The 24,097-nt window shown below is 47.4% G+C and overlaps 1 protein-coding gene across 1 annotated transcript in view; it reads left to right on the top strand.

Annotated features, from left to right (window-relative positions):
* The window catches only part of LOC121833643, a 49,102-nt gene that overhangs the window by 3,067 nt on the left and 21,938 nt on the right, over positions 1-24,097 (top strand). The window contains exon 2 of the mRNA XM_042287080.1: positions 5,368-5,489. Within this exon, the coding sequence (XP_042143014.1) occupies positions 5,368-5,489 (122 nt within the window). The remainder of the gene's footprint in view (positions 1-5,367; positions 5,490-24,097) is intronic.

Genomic DNA, 24,097 nt, shown 5'->3' on the forward strand with positions numbered 1-24,097 from the left:
GTTGCGTCGAGTACCGAAAGCGAGTCACCGGCACATCTGTGCTTCGTATGAAGCGTGGAATCCAATTCAAGGAATCATCTTGGCACGCGATATAAGCAGCAGGGATGTCCTGGTTTCTCGCTGCCGCAACGCAGTAAAACGCAGTCAAACGCAACTGTCTGAACCAGGCTTTAGTCTGGTGTTATGAGCGATCCCGCGACCAGCCGAAGAGGACGAGAAAGAAGAAGACGAGGTGGGGGCATGCGAGGAGCGCGAGAGGGGACTCGGGCGGTTGACAAAGGACGGTGCAGACGCGACCAGGCCGGACCTCCGTCGGCGTGACCAGACGTCAAGAGGCCCGACCCACAACCCACTTCTCACGCAGTCCGGGCGCCAACCTTCCGGAGGTAGACAAGACTGCATGCGTGGCGCAGTTGAACTCCCGCTGCCACTCCGTGCCACAGACGTTCTGAGCCTGACTCAAGCCTTCGGCCAACGCCCAACTGCCTCGTCGCTACGTCCTTCGGCCCAGACCTTGGCGGACACCTGGTCATAGGCTGCCACCGGCGTACGGGGCCTGATTCAAGCCTTCGGCCATCGGTCAATTGCCTCGTCACTACGTCCGGACCTCGGCCCTGACATCGTAGACCCCTGATCATCGGCTACCACGGGTGCTACGCCGCAAGGACTGAAAAGTCGTGAGCGAGGGACTTTTTAGGGGACACTCAAACCTTAACATTTGTTGAAGTGCTGCTTTACTAAGACCAATGTGGGTTTGAAAGCGTTGATCTTTGACCTTTGGATCTTTTCGTAGCTGCCATCAGTGCGAAGCTAACAATTGAAGAGTCGTCAGCTTAAGATGGTGCTGAAGTGGCTGCCAGGGTCTTGCGACAGGGGAGGCTGCAGGAAGAGGCGTTCGGAAGCCGTAATGGCTCCCCAGCCCCAGGACTCGCCCCAGGACCTTCCCCAGGACCAGGCATAGGCTCCCCGCTGAGCTTCCTCCCTAGCCCCTTTCAATAAAAGTTCCGAAAAAAGTATTAATTGACCTTGAAATAGTCATTTGCTCGCCAGATAAAATAGTGCACAGACAAAGCATAGGACGACCTTGCCATTTGTGCCCAGAATGTTTTTCTTGCAGTGGGCTGCTAATAAGAAACAGGCCAGGGGTTCTTAAAACCCAATGTTGGAATAACCAGGATTTAAACACATTGCCATCATTGCATGGCCAGCATTAAAGATATGGCATTAACACTGGGACATGCCATTGAATTAGTGTGAAAGCCAAAATTGGCATAGCCAATGATCATTGGATGCCAATTTTGGCATTCACACTAATTCAATGGCTACGCCATCATTGGTATACAAGTTCAATCATTGAATAGGCCGTTATCTGCAGTCAAGCTGATTCATTGGCATGTCCCAGTGTTAATGCCATATCTTTAATGCTGGCCATGCAATGATGGCAATGTGTTTAAATCCTGGTTATTCCAACATTGAGTTTTAAGAACCCCTGGCCTGTTTCTTATACATCATTAGCCATCATTGGCACCTTTTTTAGGCCATCGTTAAACCAATATTTCAGCCATCGTTGGCATCCACACTATGTCGACATAGTGTGGATGCCAACGATGGCTGAAATATTGGTTTAACGATGGCCTAAAAAAGGTGCCAATGATGGCTGGATCATTGGTTGAACGATGGCCCAACGTTGGCGCCAATGACGGCTGGAAGGTTGGTTGAACGATGGCCCAACGTTGGTGCCAATGATGGCTGGAACATTGGTTGAACGATGGCCCAACGTTGGTGCCAATGGCTGGGCCAACATTGGAAGAAGTTGCGCTCGGCCAGAATACCAATGTTGGACCAACCTCCGGAGCCAGTGTTTGCCATTGTTGGCCCAATGTAGGTCCAACATTGGTGTGCTGCCTGGGAAACTTAAACATTTCTTTGCTAAGGAATGAACCAGTAATAAAATTAGAACTCTCGGTGGTCATCGGGCGACATCATGGCTAAATGTAAAAAATTAAATTACCAGTCACTGGTTATAAATACATAAAATGAAATAAAAATAATATTAGAAGGACTAGTGATGACAAATCATTTATTGTGATAGGAGCGGGATCATATGGGCCATCAGTTCCGACACCTAAAGATAATCAATTCTTAAAGGGGCCCTGCAAGCACCTTTTACTGTTTTTTTAATTTGCACCGAACCTGAGCGCGCTGAACGTAGTAACTTAATGAAAAATTTCTTTTCTCGAATTTCGCTTTATTTTAAAAGTTATAGGCAAATTAAAATTACAAAAACAAGCAAAAAATAATCTCCTTCATGACGTCCTTGGTTGCTTGAGTGGCCGTGAACTACAGGAGGCCTAGCGAGCTCAGCGAGCGCTCACGGCTGCTGAACTCCGTGTCGACGGCGCGAGAGGGCGCCAGTAAAGCATGTTCCTGATAGGCTGTATGCAGCGGGTAGCCAGAGCGGCTTTCATTGCATTTGCAGCGCGATTAAACACTAATTTATCATGACACTCCATTGGCCACAAACGACCGCAAAAACGGGGTAAAGATAATTTCAGAATGGGAGCCACTTCGCGCTGCCATACCGCAAAACGGCCAAACCGCAAGACAAAGGTGCTCGTCGAAGGCCTTTGGAACATTCGGAGCCGGTCGGATCCTCTAGTACGAAAACGACCACATCGCCGCCGCGTACATCCGGGACCTTTCCATGTCGGCGCCTGATCCCACTACTCGTTTCTAGTATGCGCCGCCTTTCCACCGCTTGGTGCCGGGTATGTCGACGGGTCTTCTTGTTTCCGTACTTTATAAAATGCATTTGTTTCTTTTCTGATAAAAAGTACTGAACAAAAACTACTTTCATACATAATTGAAACGGCTGGCGCTACGTATATTTTGTATTTCGACTAAAAAAAAGAAGCTTTTAGCGGCTCTGACCAGTAGTAAGCCCAGGACCAAAGACGTCACATAACGCGCGCTTTCGGTACTGCGGGTCGCCCCCGTCGGTGGAGGACGTTTCCGCGTCGTCCGGTTAAAATATGACGCGCTGATATTTAGTAACTCTCTCCGTGCCCGCTGGCTTGCCCGAACCCCAGGAGACGTGGAAACCGCAAAAAAGGTAGACGCTTAAATATGATTGCAGGGCCGCTTTAATAACCAAGCACGCAAAAAAAGGCAAACATTAAAGAATTTGGAATAATAGGTTTATTGGTAGCTTAGTCTGATGTTGCCGTAGGAAATTTGAGTTAGATATCGAGTTAGAAAGCTTCTTTTTGTGCATGGCTCGTCAAAATATTGGGTGCTGAAGAAACGCAGCAATCTGAGTTAAGTTCGTCTTTGGAACACTTATTGTTCACACTCCGCCCATTCAATGGGACGGCGAAATAGCCCACGAGCGCACTTTTTGTGAAGTACTTAAATTGTCATGGACGACGGCCATCCCGCAGCAAGCTCTGGCGAAAGCGAAAATAGCTCGTAAAAGGACACTCCTGTGACGCGCGCACGCTTACGGAAGTAAACAAATAACATTTCCGTGTGTCCCTGTGTTTTCTTGACAGAGTGACGTCGTCGCTTTTGTTACCCGACTGCGAACAATTTGGCGAACAGATCTGCTGCCAGGCGAACACAGCAACATGTTTCTTGCCAGTTACTCTTACCAAAATCCGATGTGTTCGTATTGAAATGTGTTTGTCTCCATAAAGAAGGCTGTTCCTCTTTATTTTTCTTAGAGTAAGGGCGCTCTAAGAAGTCTGAGTAGTCAAGCCCATGCTTAAAGAAAGTGGAAACAGGATGTTCTCCACTGCGTGCACATTTCTCATGAAGGTGATACCGGGTACCAATCTTGACGCATTGAATTCCAAGGAAACTATTGGCTGCAGTTTTTTTTTTTTTTTTTTTTTTTTGTAATTACTATTTTTTGCTGGAAGTTTAGGTGTCGCCGCCTTGTGAAATTTGGGCAACCCGGAGTGAGGATACTTCAACTTCGACTGCTGGTGCAAGCACGTGCAATTCCAAGCTTCCATGCACTCTGAGAATAAAAACATAACAGCGTGGGTACCACGTGCACTAACCGAATTGAGGAAACCAAAAGCGTCCCTAGCGAGCGTCTCACCGCGAATTGGACGATCGAGATTCGAACTTCAAGCCTCCCTCGGACGGATTCTTTCTTTGAGCAGTCTTTCCTATACTGAAACGTTCCGATCCATTCTCGGCTATCATCGTGTGTTCTGGGTTAGAACTTGCCTGAACGTACTGTGCATAAGAAAGCAGTCAACGTACACTGGATAAATGCAAAGGTCATTCGCAGAGTCAAGACAGTCGCCTTTTGTGGTCGACAAATGATGCAGCGGAACCTTTATTTGTTTGATTGGTAGGTAAAAGTACGCCTTGTAGGAACTATCATTGTTAGCTCTACATTCGTATACCCATTATATTCATGGCAATATTCCGAATTTTGAAGTTTAAGGCACATTTGTTTTCAAACCCTGCCTCCCGCGACTGAGCGTATTATACATCCTCAAGAAAAGTTTTTTTCGGGAATTGAAAGTTGGGCCATTCCCTCAAAGGAAATTGATTCACTTGGACAAAACATAGGAGTCTCATAAATGCAGTTTTTTTTTATACTTAGATTAGCGCTTATCACACTCTAAAAAAAAGCCGTGCGTTTTCTTTCCCGAACACCCGGGCAGCTAATAATTGCTATTTGCGGAATCAGTTCAACGAATGACAATGCCGAAACATATGTTTAGACCAGAAAGCGAAGTCTGCGATGTATCATTAAGCACTGCCAAACGTCACGCTTGCATTGCTTGATGCTACATCGCAGACTTCGCTTTTTGGTCTAAACATATGTTTCGGCATTGTGATTCGCTGAGCTGATTCCGCAAACAGCGGTGATCGGCGGTCCGCGTGTTCTGCGGGAAAGAAGACGCACGGACTTTTTTTAGAGTGCAGTTGGTAAACCGTTCAAATTTCAAATGGTTTTCATCAGTAGTGGCGAGGTGCGTTGTTTTATATGTAGCGTTTTTTTTTTTTCATTTTAGGACTAATTATGAAACGTGACTAAATATTGTTTTATAATATCTATAATGTGTTCAGCGTTCATACGGAAAATGACCCCACCTTCAAATGTTGGTCAAATAAAATATATTTTACCTAAATCTACGCACCTCCATTTTTAAATTGTAGTCGTGCATATTTAAATCCTTTGGGCATTGGCATAAATTGTTGCATCGAAAGGGCAGATATGTAAATGGTAGACACCCTGCCAGAATGCGTTGTGGTGAGAGAAAACCAACTAAATGAAATAAATTGACTGAATTTTTGAAGTTAAAGTGTTGCCTCTAAATAAACCTTACAACGTATTCGTTCCAGATGTACAATCCGAATCCAACCCGGATATCGTTGGAGAGATAAAGTCCTTGCCACCACGGTGTAAAGAAAATCTAATACGCCAAATGCGGGATCAATGTGGTAGAAACGTATTCCAGACCCAGGTAGGCAACTCATCAGTCTTTAATATATGACTGTTACATGCAGCATTTCTAGATAGACTCATTTGGCAAGGTTCCAACGAGATATATTCAACCTCTCCTTCAACGACATTCTTCACCAGGAAGTACATTTTAGCGCCCGTTCATTAAGGTGCAACCCCACCCCTGGATAGTGTGATTCTGAACCAACAGATGGCGATGGGATCGCCTTCCAGGCCTGTACATCAATGCGAGAAATCGTGTGTGGTGGCGCTTCGATACAGTTGGATATTCTTCTATATCCATAATTTGACATCCCTGGTCCCTTGCTTGGTTTTCTCTGCACGAGCTTTCTTTGGAACGCGCACGGCTCCGCCACTTCTCGTGCAAGGAGTTGCCACGCTCCGAGCTCACGGCTCCAGCAAATGTAGGCAGAACAAAACACGAAAATCGTCCTAAGCCAAATGGCGAGACACATGCACAACAAAACTACCGACGCGTTGAAAAATATAAAATTGCTTGTGCGCCGTTATCGGAGATTTCAGAGGCCAATGGCCCATATTACAATGTGATCAGATTTACACTGATACGAATGAAGGTGACGAGAGAACGAAGAGTGAACTGAAAAATAAAGGTTTAATCGGCGAACTTGTTCCAAACAAAAAAAAAAGTAAACAAAGAGTGTCGAGGCAGCAGAAAAGCAGGCGGCGATTCGGCAGCGTAACAAAGAGCGAGAGAGAGAGTCTGACTCGACAAGGTCGCTGGCAGCTGCTTATCTAGAGTGCGTCACGTCACCATCTCGAAAGTTCGGCAAAGAGGTTTCGAGCGTCGCGCGTTCCGGGCGAGGATGAACTGGCACTTTCGAGTACAAGAAAACAGGGCGAAAGTTCCGTCTGGTGCAAGAATGAACGCGAATCTTCCAGAAGACCGTGACCGAGCGTTGCTTAATCGGCTCTGCGGGCGGCAATATGACGGGCCGGCCCTTTTATCGTGCATGTGTTTGGATCTTTGTGGATTTCCAGCAAAACGTGATGACGTCATAGTCTGGTTTCAAACATTCTAGCTTGAGGAATTAACTACCTAAAAGAAAAGACTATTTTCTGGGCGGTCAGGTGTCTCATTTAGGTGACTGGGTGTTTATTTTGACCCAAACCACGAGACTGGAAAACACAAAAAATGACACTCAGGTTTAGATGTTGAGTTTGGTAAACCCAAAGTAGGACTGGTGCGGGGGTCATAATAAAAAATACAGAGGTTAAAAATAAACTCACAGCAATAAAAAATAATTATTAATTTTAATACGATTCGGTGATAAATGCAATGACTGACCATGCAAAGATTCTGGGTCTGTTGATAGCTTTTGCACATAGTTTAAACAACTTGCAGGGTGTCACAAAATGAAAAAAATACAGTTTTTTTTTTTTTTACCGCAAGAATAAACTATGCATCGCCGAACGCTCATTCTACGCCCATAGGTAGCGCTAGAGGTACAACCAGATGTCAAAGTTTCAGCCCAATACGATACCTTCTTCAAAAAATTATAAGTGATTTTCTGAAAAGTTCAACGGGAAAATAGCGGCCGACACAGTTTTCGAATACATGGGGCTCTATGGCACCAGAAACGAAAAACAGGCCCAAAAATGGGCTCCATTTTTCTCATTTGAATTTTCAGAAAATCACTTATAACTTTTGAATAAGGTGTCCGTTCGGGATGAAACTTTGGCATCTGGTTGTGACCAAGCGCTACCTTTGGGCGGAGAATGAGCGTTAGGCAATGCGTAGTTTATTTTTGCGGTAAAAAAAAACAACCCTGTAAATTGGTTTTGTGACATCCTTTGCCAGTTGGTGATTCATGCGCGCAAGTAGTGGTGTGCAAAAATGAAAACAATGCAAACGGGTAGGCTTTCACGTTGTATAAAATATAGTGTGAGCACGCACATGGTACGCTGATTAAGAATAAAACAACCCTACGTTTTACACTAGCGTTGAGCGTGTCAAAAGTTAAGGGTGCATCAAAAGCTAAAGCTTGTACACATATACTGCTCAGGCCATTGTGTTTGAATGCGCATAGTAATTTATTACCCTCAGATTTGGTGTAAGTTGTCTCCTGATTGCTTACAACAGAAAGAAGGAAACATTCTAACTCTGGGTTAGTAGAAAAACTCCACCTGCTGACAGCTACCAATCATCTCGGCGCCGATTATGAGTATTCACTGCATGCCAACGGTCGCGTGCTTAGAACAAGTTTTTCCCACGTCATTTCATACGATCGCAATTGTTCTTGACAAACAACAATGTTTAGTCAGGCAAGCGGTCATATGTGAAGCTTAGAATATTTTCTATTGGGGTTGGCACACGTAACAAGTTGCATAGGTTTTTTTTTTTTTTTAGAATCCGCGAAAAAGAATGTTCTTGGGTTACCTTGGTCTCTAATAATTCATGTAGCACACAAAAGAGCACGAACTGAATCGCTGTGGGGTACGAAAACAATGATGATAAACAAGCGTGTAATCACGCGAAAACTGAGGGCATTGCACATATACAGAAGGTGAGCTTTGTTTCGCTAAATACATTACCAATAAAGTATTTGGTTTTATCCTGCAAGCGAAGCGGAACATACAAGTGCGAGCATACTGTCCTGAACTACACTTCCAGTGAACAAGTGCACCATCCAAAGCATCTAGCTCGCTTTTATAGCGTTTGGTGCGCTCAACGATCCCCCACTCGAACAAGCGCGCCATCCAAAGCACCGAACTCGCTTTTATATATCGTTTGGGGGGCTCAAACCTTTGAAAACACAATTGTAATCATTTCTATTATTTCAATTATTTTTATTAAGTGCGCCTATGCGTTTTTCTTTTATTTTTTTTTTTTTTTTTTTTACTTTTAGGTTCACGTGCCATTTTCTTAGTTATATAATATTTTTCCAGAAGTCTGACAACTATAGTCTGCTTCATTATAAGTAAGAGCCACATAGTCAAAGATGTAGACACAAAAATAAAAATAAAAAAGAACGCGAACACACATTAAAAATGCGATGTAACGGCGCATTCAAAATTAGTCGTTAGTTTTTTAGAGAGCAGCAATTTCGTAGGACGACATTGTTACCCGATGAAGGTTATAAGAAGTGCAGTGCAACTGTTAGCTCGGGGTCTTTAACGTGCATTACGCAGTATATGTGATACACGATCGCATTACGGTAGGATGCAGATGGGCGACTGAACCCAGGGTCCCTGCTAAAGCCCCTTAATAAAGGCGTTTTTTACAAGTACCGCCAGCCACTATTGTGAAAACGCGCAAGACACGTGCCACGAGCGGGCACTCCGCCGCCATTCGCTTTCAAGGGCCAGTCATTAGGGAGTTTTAGAATAACGTACGCACTTTTAGCGCACGCTAGCGCTAAATTTAGCGCTTGTATTAGCGCACGCGACGCGAGAGAGTTTTAGAATAGCGTTTCTCCGTCGCGACGCAAAAGCCCAACCATCTCGCGCTTGCGACGCTACCAAGATACAGTCACAATTTTTATTTCACACACGAAATGCTGTAACTTGAGAACAAACAAGTTTTTTGGTCCAGAGTATTATTTTAGATTTGTTTAAACGTGAAAATGCGACGCGAGCGGTTGACCGGTCGTGTCCGCTCGCGTCGCCTCGGCAAGAGAGGTCTCGTGTACTGACCTTCGCACATCCTACCTTCGCCGAGAAATGTTCGCGCGTCGCAAGCATCAAGTTGCCGGTGATCGTTGCCAAACCGAGTACAATGTCGTCCCGTATTGCAAATCGCAGTCGCGAGGATCGCGCCGACGTCGCACTCACGACGTCGCCGAAGCAGCCGCCGAAAGAACCCCGGAAGCCGCCATCTTTTCACTCTGCTCGTCTTGGCATTAGCCAACTTCTCATTACGAATCCTACTTGGAGAAGCGCAAAGACTCTTGGCGTACGCACGCTATTTCCGAGAAATAGCGCTCGCTAAAATTGCGCACGCAAAGCGCAGAACCTGGTTTGCGTTCGGAGCATGCGCAGTGGCGACGACGCTATTCTTTGCGTACGCAAAGCTTTAGCGTGCGCTATTCTAAAACTCCCTATTTTATACCCGTGCCCACGGTGCCCGTGCCACACGGGCAACTTGAATTCCATTTACAACGGATGACATTTGAAGGATCGGACAATCAGCGCGCGACACTCCGAGCGTGGGGCGTTCTACGCGCGACAGATTGCGAGCCGATTCGTTGATCACATGAATGTCATTCGTTGTAAATGACATTCGAGTTGCCCGTGTGGCACGCGTGCCACACGGGCACCTCGAATGTATTACTGCTGCGTCGCCATTTGTGTCCAAGGGCCGGTCGAGACACGGGCCTCATGCAGTGGCACCTTTGAGGTTATTTGAAAGACCAATCCAAATACATCGAGGAGATTTAGTCCCTGCAAGCTCTGCAGCGGGAGCTCCGTGCTTTGAACGGAGCTCGCACTCGAGCTCTGATCTGCGGTGTTACAACACACTCGGCCAACGATCCCCCACCGCACTTGATTTATCCTGTGAGCTAGACCAAATGAGCTACACTTAGAGTATCGGCAATTTTTCCCCCGATATTGTTTTGGGCGCCGCCATGTTGGTGGTTAGTAACAAATCAAATGCAACTGCCGGTCGTAATGATTCAAAAGTGCGACTTCCTCAGCAATAGTTTCGGTGTCAGGAAGCTCACGTAATATTGCTTTGCTTTGTCGCCAACTGTTTAAACATTTGTGGAGGACGGAAAAGCGTTTCCTGTGATTTCAGATAAAGCTTCAGATAACTGACAACCATCATTTTAAGCATCCATATCTGTATGAAGCGTAGCTTATTTAGTGGGTCTAGTTTAGCCCGACCGCATAGGCACAGAAAGAGAACGAACAGCTTAACTTCGCGCTCTGGGCGCTGCTTCAGTGGCTTCATCAGCCCGTAGCGTTGGTTGCGCTCCGAACTAATGTAAAGCAAAGCAAATATTCAGATCTTAGGGTTTCACAAGCGAAACCAACAAAAAACACTTAACACGCCCAAATAAAAAAAAAACAAACAATTATTGCGGGTTTATTTTGACTAACCGTAGATCTTTGACGTGCAACCGAAATCTCAGATTGGCCTCCGTCGGATTGCGGGCACCTCGGCCGATATTTAAACCCGAAAAATATAGATCCATAGGCCAGCGCGTTGGCTGAGAGGAACTGAGACGTTTTAATGTCATTGCCACTTAAGAGCCACCAAGGTGGTTTTTGAAACAAAATATAGTCGAACCATTCCGACAAACATAGTTTGATATCGTAAATGATTTATGCAAGCGAAAAAACATTAAAATGTTTTCGCATACGTGGCGGAATCTGAAATGGGAGAATGCACTTCATGGCGCCCATTTCATTTGGATCGCGTCAGGCATGTGTAACGACGCACAGTAGAACGCGTACAAAAGATGCTGTGGTGCACCCGCAGCCTCGCGCTTGTTGTTCTCACATCTCTGGCTTGCTCACTGCGGGCATCCAGGCATATGACACCCTGACATCTGGCGCTTTTTCTGTCTTTCACGTGGCGTTCCAAGCGGCACACGACGGAAAATACACATTAAGCTGTTTTTGAACACGTGGCGCCATCTGTACTTTATATTAAGAAACTACAATTCGCCATAACTGAATGGGAAATGTTTGAGGTTTTATAACATTCTTAACGTGTAATATATCGATATGGAAGTTCTGGAAAATGTAATATCGAAGGATGCTTCATAATTTAATGTCTCGCTATTTTGATTACTTGACGTGATTCCGTTTTTATAACGCCATAAAATATTACAATTTTAAACTTTATTTTTTATTTTAAAATATGCATTATCTGTACAGCTCGTTGCTTACTTTTTTATATTATTGCATCTAACCAAACGCTCACGTAAAATATGGTGGACGATGGGACGTTATAACTCGAGAAATATTTTTTTCAATATTAGAGACTGTGGTCTATTAAAGGCCAAATAATTAATTCACAACTAAAATTAATCGTGATATCAAGACATTAAAGCATTGTTGAGAAACTGCTGTTTAATTTGACACTAACTTTATAATTGTAACATACATAGAAGGAAAGTTATAAGCCGTCGGAAAAGCACCAAAACGTCATGCACGGTGGGGTTGCACCTTAAAGCGCCACACTATTTTTTTTTTTTGCATACTGCGGCGCGTCTTCGCAACCACAGCTCCGAATGTAACCTCAGCATGCAAAAGCGGTTGCGGTTGAATTAGCTGGCGACTAAACTTGAAGGGAGTAGTGGTTCAGCCGCTGCATGCGAGCGTTGATGTTGGTCAACTGACTCAAATTTCTGTCCTTACTAAAAAAATAAATAATATATTTACAATGACTTGGCCTGAGAAGTAACGGATTGCCCTTAAAAATTACTGGCCGTGATAAATCATTAACTTTTAACTTTGTTAGCTTACTCGATTAATTCTCGTTACTTCAAACAGTCATGCCAAGACATGCAAGGTCTACAAGTTTGAAAGTGGAACTCTGCCTATTTCGTTATAGTCTTCAATTTGACTGGAAACTGCCAGATTGCATCAATAACCCTTTCTCGCGATAAACTGTTAGCCAATAACATTAATAGAAATAACATTTCCTGCGTAGTCATTGCATTTTAAATTGACCATGAGACGATCTTGTTACTTTTGCCCGAATAACGTTGACATTAAACCTTCAATGTTCACTGAACGTCAAACAGGCATCTGTTTTCGTTTCGGTTTATTAACTTCTACACAAGAAATATTGAAATATTGAGTTTTTCTTCCTCTCCAACTCACTGCAAAACAAGCCCCGGTGTAATTTTCACGGTCGTGACGTGCTCTGTCACGGGAACCGCGGCAGCCAGTTGGGGCTGCGCCAGTAGGTTTTACTGCGCTGATGTCGCTGATGTCGCTGACGTATGTTCTGAATCCGCGCCTCTCATCACCGCCATAGCCATGGAGACATCGTAGCTAAGCAAAAGTCAATTAGATATGTTGCGCTACAGCGACAGCCAGGGGCTGGTCCCATAAGCCGGTTGGAAAGTGCGGCGACTCTTCCGACGAAGACTCCAGTTCCTTTTCGGAATCGAAACACAAGTGGCGACTCCAATGTACGGAATGTTCGGAGCATACGCGGATAACCTTATGGTTCCTCAAACCGATGAGCCTGCACCAAGTGCTTCGACGTGCTTCCTCGAGTGGCAAGCGGTGAAACTGCAGCCGTTTCTTTTTAAGCTCCGAACTGCAAAAATTGTAATTCGGGCACTTGCAACAAGCGCGTTAGCTACGACTTCGTCCATTGTAAGTGGAGCGACCGGAACAACCACTCTGTGCCGCGCGTACACTCCTGCAAACACTGCAGGAAGCGCAGCATGTCGTCAGCACGACAGCCGCTTCTCCGTCGCCGTCAGCTGTTTTCGCGGTATCGCTAAGAAGAAGGGGACGCGCTGTCACTCACTGGCGTAGCACAAAATGCACAAAGTTTTCTATCGGCTTAAGCTTTATTAACTGTTACTTTGTCAGGATAGGCTCGCAGGGCAGAGTGGATGAAAAAAGAAAAGAAAAAGTTCGGATTGGTGACTGTCTCTCTGAAAAAATTTTTTCGTCGTCCGAAGTTCCCCAGGGATCAATACTGGGCCCTCTTTTGTTCTTGATCTTCATAAATGATATTGTGTCTTGCGTAAACAGTTCCGAACTACTTCTTTTTGCTGATGACCTTAAGTTGCTCAAAAACATTAATAGTCTTAAAGATTGCGATGTCCTGCAAGGTGACGCTACCAGCGTTCTTCAGTGGTGTAAAAATAATCAACTACTGTTAAACCCCCAAAAAACAAAAGTGATTTCTTTTTGCCGTAGGCATTCTGTTCTTGAGTCTACTTATTATCTCGATGGATCGCCGATACAGCGTGTATCAATCTTAAAGGACCTTCGTGTGTGTTTTGACAGTGCTTTATCTTTTAGAAATCATGTGTCATTGGTCGTGGGCAATGCTTTTAGAGCTTTAGGGGTAATTTCTCGTTTGACGCATAATTTTAGAAACCCTCATTCAATGGTTAACCTTTTTAATTCTTTAGTGAGGTCACGACTCGAGTTTGCTTCTGTCGTGCGGAACTCGATTTCTGACAGACAGGCTATGAGCATAGAAATGTTCAGAAAAGACTTGTCCGGATTGTTTATGATAGATACTTTGAGCGGCGCTCTTATTATAGGTATGAATATATACTGAAAATGTCATCTCTTTCTCCACTGTCTAAAAGGAGGACTGTTCGTGATTTAATTTTTCTGCACAAGGTTGCGAATGGTGCTGTTGATTCGGCTCAACTCCTTGCAAAAGGGAACTTTCATATTCCATTCCGAGTAACTAGACACTTTGTTCGTTTTGATGTTCGCTCGCCATGTGACACCTCACCTCTCTTACGGATTCTGTCATTATATAATACCTTCGCTCCACCGCACCTTGATATATCTGCATCAATTTCTATGTACCGTCGCGATTTAAATTATATTATTCTAGCCCCTTAGAATTATGTTTGTCTTGGATGTTTTATCTTTTTAGTAAATGTTCAAAGCCTATGTACTTGCTTGCTCATTTTGCTTGTTGTGTTGGTGCACCAATAAGAAGACCAATGTGGTTGTTTTTGGGCACCCCAAAATAAAGATTATTATTATTATATTATAAAAGAGTTCGCTTTTCTTTTTAAGGTTTGATAGCGAAATTTGTTTTTGGCTCTCTATTTTTGTGTTTTGGTCTTCTTTTCCCACCTTTTACAACGTGCGGTAGATGATAGATGAAATTCGATTTAAAACTCGTTTCTTGGTCCCTTTCAAATTACGCCGGCAGCGTGAGTTCCAGGATTCGACCTTTATTGGCAGCATTGAAAAACCCCTACATTTTCTGATCCGTGTGCGTCCGCGGTTGGAGAGCAGTCGAGTGATCGCAGCCGGGAAGCAGCTTTCCGGGTCGCCTGCGATCGAGATTATTTTTTTTCGGCTTCAACGTTGAAAAGTTTTCTGCAATAGGAAGCAATTTGTGCTCCCAGGGCCCGTTTGCTCGAAGCTGGTTAACTAACCGCGGTTAACCGGATTTCCCTACGAGGGGGAATTTCGGGTCACGTGACCGGCAGAGTAAGGACGGCGGGGAAACATGGCGGTGCCCCGGTGAGTGAGCGCCGCTCGCTTTGGAACTAATACGTCGTAGTAGCAGCAGTAGCGGGCGCGTTAGTCACCAATGAATGCTGCAGGAGGTTTTCGATTTACCTCACCTCACTTAAAACGCAAAATATGAGCAATGACCTCGCCGCATTTTTTAGATAGACTTTCGACTCTGGCCATTCCTAAGCCAAAATGAACGCGATAGTTGTCGGCATGGCAACGTCTTTGGAGAGTGGATTGCCTTGACTCACTCGGCCGGGTATTGATAGCGCACAAAAGCAGAGCGCGTTCCCATAGACCTTTTGCTAAATTTCAAAAGCACCGAGGTGCATGCTGCGAGTGTAGTTACACGCGCTGCACCTGCTGGCGTCTGCAGTAATAACTGTTCTGAAGCAAAAAGCCTAAAACAAATTTTGCCGTGCACGCGCGTTCGTCAAAGATTTATTATGATTATTTACTTCAAATCTTTTATAAGTGGAAGGCCGGCGCGCGGATCGTATAATTACACTTCCATCGTTCTTTTCGATGTTCGGGTAATTTACCAATAGGTCAATTTTCAGTGGAGCCGAGTTACAGGTTTTTCAATTTATGACGGTAGTAGTAGTAGTAGTTTATTGTAAAGTGAAAAGAGGGTAGAAGCAAGGCGAAAGGTTAGTCTCCCAGTGGTGGGGTCAGGGGGGCTATGTTGCGCTTTTTGGACTCCCAGGAGACTAGGGAGAGGGAAGTGACGTCAACGACACAGCAAATGCAGATTGGGTGTTGATTTCGTTTTCTTCTGTCAACATCCAATCTGCATTTGCTGTGTCGTTGACGTCACTTCCCTCTTCCAAGTCTCCTTGGAGTGCAAAAAGCGCAACATAGCACCCCAGCTTTCTCGCCTTGCTAGGGGAATAGGGGGAACCAAGAGTGGTTGAAGGAGAGGTGGCGCAACAAACACTATGATACACTATAATACACTATGATACACTATTTACACTGTGATACAATATTAAACGAATTGCATGGCTAATTGTGATCTTGGTCCTTTCCTGACGTATTACAGGCTGCTATAGCCTGCGGATTTTAAATAGACAAGCAGTGCTCTTAAAGCTTTTGTTCTCGAATGCCGCGAACCTGTCGGGAACAGGAGTGACTTGGTGTTGCCAGCAGGAATGTTAAGTTGTTTGAGGGTGGTCACAAGTGTTTCTCGGTGGTTGCTCACCGCTCTGCAATGCCAGAGAATGTGTTCGATGTCCTCCGTGGCACCACAGGCACTGCAGGCTGGGGATGACAGGCGTTTGATGAAATGCAGTCAAGAAGCGGTTCGGGCGCAACCTACCCTTATCCGATGAAGTAGAGCTTGTTCCAGCCTGCTGAAGCTTTTCTTGGGATAATACTAAGTTATTGAGGTGGGCTAGTTGGATATGCATGATGTAAAAATCTTGGGAATTGTGTACGGCGGTGTTCCAGCCGCAGTCTCAGGGTCAGGGTGAAGTTTCTGAATGGCTTTTTGAATAAGGCTGTTTGACGAATTATATGAATGTACGGAGATTGTTGGTGTGACATCCCCATGAACAGCACGTGCGAGAGAATCCGCAGTCTCATTTCCTTGAATGCCAACATGGGAAGGGATCCACTGAAACTGGATGAATGCACCTTCGACAGCTGCCTTCTGCACTAGGTAGGCTATAGTGCGAGGTAGGGGAGATGCTCTTTCCAGGTTCGTGAGTTGCCTCAGAGCTGATGGGGAGTCGGAGAAGATGACAAAGTGGTGTAGCTCCGCGTGCTTGAAAATTTCTTGTACGGCAAGCCAGATGGCAGCAAGCTCGGCACATGCGGTGTTCATGCAGATGTCCAATCGATCTTTCGTGTTATCTCGAAGTTGGGGAATGCAGTAGGCAGCTGTGGCGGAATTCCCACGTATGCTACCATCTGTATATATGTGCGTTTGTCCTGCGTAGTCTGCGGTTATGAACTCTTCAGTAATAGACCGTGCTACGCAATCTGCGACCCTACCTCGCCGAGGCAGGTCAGGAATAGTTGCCAGTATTTGCAGTTTCTCTTCGTCACAGTGAGGCGGAAGTGTCTCTGGAACGTTAGAAGGATAGCCGATTGTTGAACGAAATGCTTCACCCATCCTTCCCAAAAAAGAATTATGCCTTGCTATGATGCCTTCGGTGAGTTTGATTGCATTAGGTGCACTGTGGAGCCTAGTGAAATATCGAAGCACTCGTTCTTGTGCTTGATTCCGTAGTGGGGAGTCGCCGGCTTCTACGAGTGTGGGCACATTTTGTGATGAGCAGGGCAGGCCGAGGCAGAACCTTAGCGCCGTTCGGTGGAAAGTTTCAAGAGTTGTTCATTGTGGTCTTGCTATGTCGAGTAGGGGAAGTGCGTGGAGCACTCTTCTTACAATGAGACCCCGATAGAGCGTCAACAGTGATGACTGGAACGGACCCCAGTTTTGACTCGCAATGCGGTGAAGAGCACCACATAGTTTACGAGACACTTTCATGCAGACATGTACAAATTACTCAAAAAAGGTAGTTAAGTTACTGAGTATCGACGCCAAAAGTAATTGGAGTAGAGTAGAAATTACGCATTCCTAATAGTAATTGAGTAAACTACTAACTACTGTAAAAAGTAGCGAATTACTTTGAAGTTACTTTCGAAGTTACTTTTTTATATTTTTGTGGTAGCAAAATGAACAGCAGTTCTGATCAATGAAAAACCCTGCGAGCCTAAAATAAATACAGTCTATTTATGACTTGCGTTTTCGCCAAAATAGTTTATTCGCTGGCAAAAATAATTGACTTTCAAAGTTCTTGATAGGAGAGTTTTCCTCTTTTCCTGCTAAAGACGTCCCCAGCCAAGCTAAATAGACGTTCCACCGACGGGCTGGATGGAACGGCAGCGTTGAACTTGAGAAACAGGCTGTGCAGGGTCGGGTAAGCGAGTGCCGGTACCTTAGGTGTCCATGACGAAACATGTGAGGTTTGCCTCGGGTAGAGGGTCCTTTATAACAAACTTTCCTCCTTTTTTCTTTTTTCTTCGTCAATTTGAGATTGTTATGACTGGCCCCTCTTTATTCCGACGTCGTTCTGAGAGTACGCTGAGCGAGTGCACCAGACCGTCAAGGATTCAAGTCTCGCGCCACGACGATGAGATCATCCGGACGACTGCGCGTCCCGTTGTAGTGCTAGTGCTACTCTACTGAAAAAAAAAAAATTGTTTTGGTTTAGCAGAAGACGAACCGAAGTATACTTTGCCGCTGATGCCGGGCCTAACAAAAGGATCTCCCAAGGGTAACTCGCAGTCCTCGCCGGCGACTACAATATTCTGACGCGCCTGAATCGTTTTTAACAAAGAGGAGGTCTCCCAGGCATGGATGCTCGAAAGGACGCGAAGGATTACGTGAACAAGCATCGTCGCTCGTATAAAATTGCAGCTGGAAGCGGGAACGTGCTCCCATGAACGGATTATCCGTACCCGGGTTTGTGCGCGGGGGAGTCCGGCTTTGCAAAGGGGTATGCGCTGACGACAAGGCGACCATGGGAACAGGCGCCCAGCTGCGAGGTCATTCCAGTGGCGCCTCCCGTGGAACGTACCACTTGAGTCAGAACTCACTAAAGACAGACAACACGAAAACAAGAACTCTCAGATGGTCTTCGTTTTTCATGGTTGCAGCTGGAAACGCGGCGCCTGCGTGCATTACCGGATTAGGTCAATACCCGACCAAGGCTTGTTAAGCATCTCTTCCCTCAATCCAATCGTGCGGGCCGGTGTTATGTCTTGGCTGCTCGTCGTCACCTTGGTTCAAGGACGCCTTCCCGAACAAGGGGGCCCCTTGTTCGGGAATACCACTTCGTCTGCCGGCGTCTTATTCATTTCTGCGCTCAAACTTTCGTGATGGGCAAAATTAGCACTAAATAATTTCGAAAGTAGTTAGTAATTTGAGTAGAAGTTACCTGAAAAAAGTAGTTAAATTAAACTACTAATTACCCAAATCAAGTTGTAATTGAAAGTTACCAAGTTACTCGGAAATGTAGTTAAACTACAGTAGTTTGAGTAGAGTAGTTGAACTACGTCCAAGTCTGCTTTCATGACGTTCTTAACAGCAGGGCGCCAGTTCACTCTGTCGTCTATAATGACGCCGAGGTATTTAACTTGTGTCCGCCTTCGAATACGTTCTCCTTCCACGCGAAGTCTTGAGAATTCGGAACGTAATCGCCCTCGTGGTCTGTAGGTGAGTGCGGAGGTCTTAGCAGTAGACAATGCGAGGCAAGCGTGAAAGAGGAATGCCGAGGTGGTGTTAAGAGCCTTTTGGAGTTGTGCTTCAACTGTTGCTGAGAGGAGCGTTGGACCAGTACACCACAGTACGACGTCGTCAGCGTATATTGCAGATTTGACTGGAAATATACTTTCCTTTGGCAAAGCAGGGGGGAGTGCTGCCATTACAACATTGAAAAGTAGCGGGCTGAGGACACTTCCCTGTGGCACTCCTTGTGTGCACTCGCGTGGCGTACTCAAATGCCTGGCCAGCCTAACTTTGAGCGTTCGTTTGTTTAGAAAAGATCGCACAAAGGTCAGGGCCCGACCTCCTACCCCGATTAATTGCAATCTCTCTATTATTATGTCAAGAAGAAGAGCGTCGAAAGCACGATGTATATCCAAGAACACAGCATGTAGAACATGTTTCTGTGCTTTGGCCTCTTCAAGAGACGAGGCAAGATCTTCGATGGCATCTGCTGTGGATCGACCTCTTCTGAAGCCCGACAGTTCGTGTGGGAACGCGTTTGTATGTTCAAGTTGCCAAGTGAGACGGCGGTGGATCATCCTTTCCATTAGCTTGCAGGTGCAGGACGTGAGCGATATTGGGCGATATGAGGACAAGTCATTCGCGCGCTTTCCTGCTTTCTTGACAGCTTGTGGTCGGTTTGCCTTGCTGCATACCCGACCCGGAGGAATAACACGGAGCCAACGGTTTCAACAACAAGAAACTACATTTAATGGGACATGGACGAGACGATTAACATGGTTACCAGCGGCGCCTGAGTCCAGGCAGCGACTCCCCGTGCGCCGCCTCTGATCTGCCTTATCAAGGCGGCGCATCCGATGTGCGCGTGGCTGGCGTGACGTCGCCGCCACGCGGGAAAAGTTCGGCTTGAGCCTCGCAGTCGGGCAACTTGGCTTGGGAGCCGCCAGGGTGCCCACACTTCCCCCCCCCCCCCCCCCCCTCAAGCTTCGTCCGGCATGTCGATGACGGAGACGTTGTGGGCGTCAGGGGGTGGATGGCGCTGTTGGGCGGACTGACGTTGTAAGTCCGGCCGGCGCCTGCTGGACGAGCGCGGCGGCTGCTGACGAGCGCGGCGGCTCGGTCAGCTCCAGCTTGTCGCTTGTTCGGGATCAGGGCTCCACCAGGTGGCTGCTTTGCCCGTGGTCCTGTAGAGGGTGGCCGCGGTCTACGATGAGACCGGCCGCCGTGTCGTTCAGATGGCGGGTGTGGCGACGGTTTTGTCCATGAGTCAGCTTCGTAGAAAACATGGAAGCAGACGACATGGGACTCAGTTGAGGGCTGAGCCTGACGTTATCTTCGGACCCCTTCCAGAAAGTTTGAAATAACGGATCTGAGGTGGGCACACAATCTTCTCCCCCCTCTCTTGAAAAAGGGGCAGATCCGTGGAAGTAGAAAACTACCCCCAAAATGCGAGAGAGGCAAAGCCAAGGAGACAAAAAAAAAAAGGTTCCTCTCTCTTTGGTGTCACCGACGTCGCAGGTTATACCGCCGCCTTGGTGGAGACAAGGGGGTTTCCGGAACGGGACTGCCGTCATTGTCGTTCCGGTCCTGCGAGGAATCTTCGTCTTCTGCTTGGAAAAATCGTTTAAGGCCGGTGACATGAACAGGTCCGGTTTCGTCACTAGACTCACAGTTTACTAGTTTGTAAGTGAGTGGCGAGCACTTTTCACGCACGCGAAACGGACCTTCCCACCTGTTGGCGAGGGAGGCTGCGAAGCCTCGAGCGGCGTCACTCAGTGGGTGAGTACGCCGGAGTACAAAATCTCCCACCTCGAACTGCAAGTCACGTCGCCCCCGGTTGTACTGTTCAGCCTGCTGTACCCGGGCGACGTCGAGATTTTCTCTGGCCTCTCGAAGGTTATCGGAGAAGCGCTTTCGCAGGTCCTCTGCGAACTTCACGTAGGGGCGAGGCCTTCCTCCAGACTCTGTAGAAAGGAGGCTGTTAGAAAGCGGGAATGCGAGCTCCTTGCCGAAATTTAATTGGGCAGGAGTGAGACCCGTTGACCGATTAGTGGTTGTGCGGGTCGCGAATGCCAGCTCGGGCAGTTTCGCGGCCCAGTCCTTGTGGCGCTCGGTGTAGGCCACTAGCATCATCTTAAGGTTTCGATTTACCCTTTCCGTGATGTTTGCTTGCGGGTGGTACGGGGAAGTTCTTTTGTGTTTGATTCCCAGTACCGCGCATGCGTCCGCAAACACCTTACTCGTGAGATAGGAGGCATTATCGCTTACAAGCTGTGCAGGAAAGCCAAACCTAGCGAATGTTTCGAGTAGACACTCCCAGATTTTTTGCGAATCTAGCTTCCGCAATGGAAATAACTCAACCCACTTCGTGAAGTGGTCGGTTACCACGAACAAGTACTGATTGCCCCGGGTACTACGTGGGAAGGGGCCCATGACGTCACAGCAACAAATCTGCCAAGGGCTCTGACTCGCGATTGGTTGCATGAGACCGGGGGGCTGGCCACCACGTGGCTTTGCCTTCTGGCACACCGAGCAGTTACGAGCGTATCGGAGCACATCCTGCCTCATGCCTGGCCAGGTAGCAATTTGGGATAACTTTTCGTAAGTCTTGCTCCCACTGCTGTGTCCTGCCAAGGCAGAGTCATGCATGTATCGGATGAAAAGCTTACGTAGCTTGCGGGGTATCACGGTCCGGAATGCCGAGCCATCCGGATCGTCGTCGGCCTGGGGGATGTAGCGCAGCAGGAGGCCGTCGTCGCTCATCAAGTAGGAGTCGAACTCCTCGTCACTTGGGCGGTCGACTGGACCTCTTGCTGCCAGCCAAGCGGAGACGCGTTGGCAGAGTCCGTCATCCAGCTGCGCCTTGCGAAGCTCCTCGCGGCTCACCAATGTACCCCACCGTGAATCTGGGGATCCTCGTGTCGTGGCCGCGACGGTCACCAAGCCATGGGTATCCTGCGAGTGTTCCTCAGGAAGTGGAGCACAAGAAAGCGCATCAGCAACTTTGTTAGTTGACCCCGGGCGGTACACAATGGAGTAGTCGTACTGTTGTAGCGTAAGCGCCCAACGAGCAAGACGTCCAGCTGGATTCTTAAGTCCCCTTAGCCATGATAGCGCTAAGTGATCAGATTGAATCTGGAACGTTGCGCCATCTAGGTACATATCGAAGCGCTTCAAAGCATGAATAATGGCGAGACATTCACGTTCTGCGACACTGTAGTTGCGCTCGGCTGGAGTTAGCGTGTGGCTCGTGAAAGCAACTGGCCGAAGCACACCGCCATACTCCTGCAGCAATACAGCACCCAGGCCACAGTCGCTTGCATCTGTCTGCAGAACGAACGGCTTGTTCAAGTCTGGGAGCTGTAAACAAGCGTTGTCAGTCACGGCTTTTGAAAGGGCTGCGAATGCGCATTGTTGTTGTTCGGACCAACACCACTTGACGCCTTTTTTTAGAAGGTGATTGAGCGGTTGCGATATCTCGGAACAGTGTGGAATGAAATCCCGGTAGAACGCAATCATTCCGAGGTATCTTTGTAGGCTCTTTACGTCATGTGGGCTTGGGTATTCCGTTAGCGCGCGCAACTTATCTTCGTTGGGGCGGAGCGTGCCGTTATCCACAACGAATCCAAGGAGGTTAATCTTGGGCGCGGCTAACTGAACCTTTCCGGGATGAATCGTGAGCCCAGCATTACGCATTCGCTCAAGTACAATGCGAAGGTGCTCGACATGCTCTTCGATAGTTCTCGAGAAAACAACCACGTCATCCATGTATGCCATGGCAAATTCGTACTTCGAGTTCCCAAGTACAACATCCATCAGGCGTTGAAAACTGGCTGGAGAGTTAGACAAGCCAAACGGCAGTCGGGTGAACTCGAACAACCCTCTGTGGCAGATGAAAGCCGTTTTTTGAACGTCTGATGGGTGAATCTCTATCTGAAGGAACCCGCGACTGCAATCCAGCGTTGTAAATACGGTCGCGTTACCGAGCGCGTACATCACAGAGGAAATGCTCGGGAAAGGGTAGCTGTCTCGTACGGACACATCGTTAAGCCGCCTGTAATCCACACAGAGTCTGGCTGTTCCGTCTTTTTTCGGGGCGAGAACAACGGGGAATGCCCAGGGGCTCTTCGACTCACGTACTGAACCGGTGTCGATCATTTCCTCGAGCGCCGCATCAAGGAGTGCCCTTTTGTGGACGCTGATCGGTCGAGGATTGCACCTCCGAGGCGGCGCGTCACCGGTTTCAATACGGTGCAGCAAAATGTCTGTCTTTCCAGGTGTTTCCGTGAACATCGGTGAGAAAGACTCCAGGACGGCTTGCAGCTCCTGCTTCTGCTGGCTGCTTGCGGGGCACTTTCGCAACGATTCTCGAACGCCGGCAGGCAAGACGTCTGGCACCGTGGTGAAGTGGGCTGCAGTGGTCGAGTTAGGGATGCAGTCCTCCCTTTTGGTAAATGGAGTCAGCTCCGGTTGTTGTCCCAGCCGGTATCCACCACCAGAAAAGTCGAGTGTCATGCTTTCGCCTGTAATGAAATCTCGGCCCAAGATCACGGGTACCACAAGTCCTGGCATATAAAGAAATCGCTGACGCCGCTTCTTTCCATTAAACCGAATCTGCAGCCTCGCGGCTCCTCCAGCTGTTATCGCTGTACCAGAAGCTAGCTGCAAACGGGTTTCGCACTCCCGGAGGCTTATCTTTTTTGCTTTGCAGAGTTCGAAAACGAAATCCCCTATGAGCGAGATAGCGGCCCCGGAATCCAAAAGTGCGGCAATGGAAAAATCGAGCAGTGAAATCGTCATGCGCGGTTCAATGATATTAGGCTCGGGCTGGATTCGACATACCGATGGAATCTGTGCCACGGCCTCACTGCTCCCAGGGACTGCAACGGCCGTCGGCGAGTGGCTGTCTGGTTTCAGCGTCGCCGGCCGTAGTAGTTTCCCTGGTTCTGGTTCCGGCCCTTTGCCGCCGTCTCGTGCCACCTCTTGTTTGTAGTGTCCGGAAGTCTTGGACACTGGTTTCGGGTGATGGCCGGGCTGCTCGCACTCGTAGCAGCAGTCCGACGACAGTTGCCTGCTTAGGCCACCGGCACCGAGGTGCCCGTCGGACCGCCTCCAGTGATCGGATAAGGAACCACTATGGGAGGGCCTCCACCAGGCTTGCGACTGGCTGTTGTGGGGAGGGCTTGTTCCGTTGCGGCGGGGGTCAATGCTGCTGGGCTGCGGGT

This window comes from Ixodes scapularis, unplaced genomic scaffold (assembly GCF_016920785.2).
Source record: "Ixodes scapularis isolate PalLabHiFi unplaced genomic scaffold, ASM1692078v2 PGA_scaffold8__174_contigs__length_109621045, whole genome shotgun sequence".
Taxonomy (NCBI): domain Eukaryota; kingdom Metazoa; phylum Arthropoda; class Arachnida; order Ixodida; family Ixodidae; genus Ixodes; species Ixodes scapularis.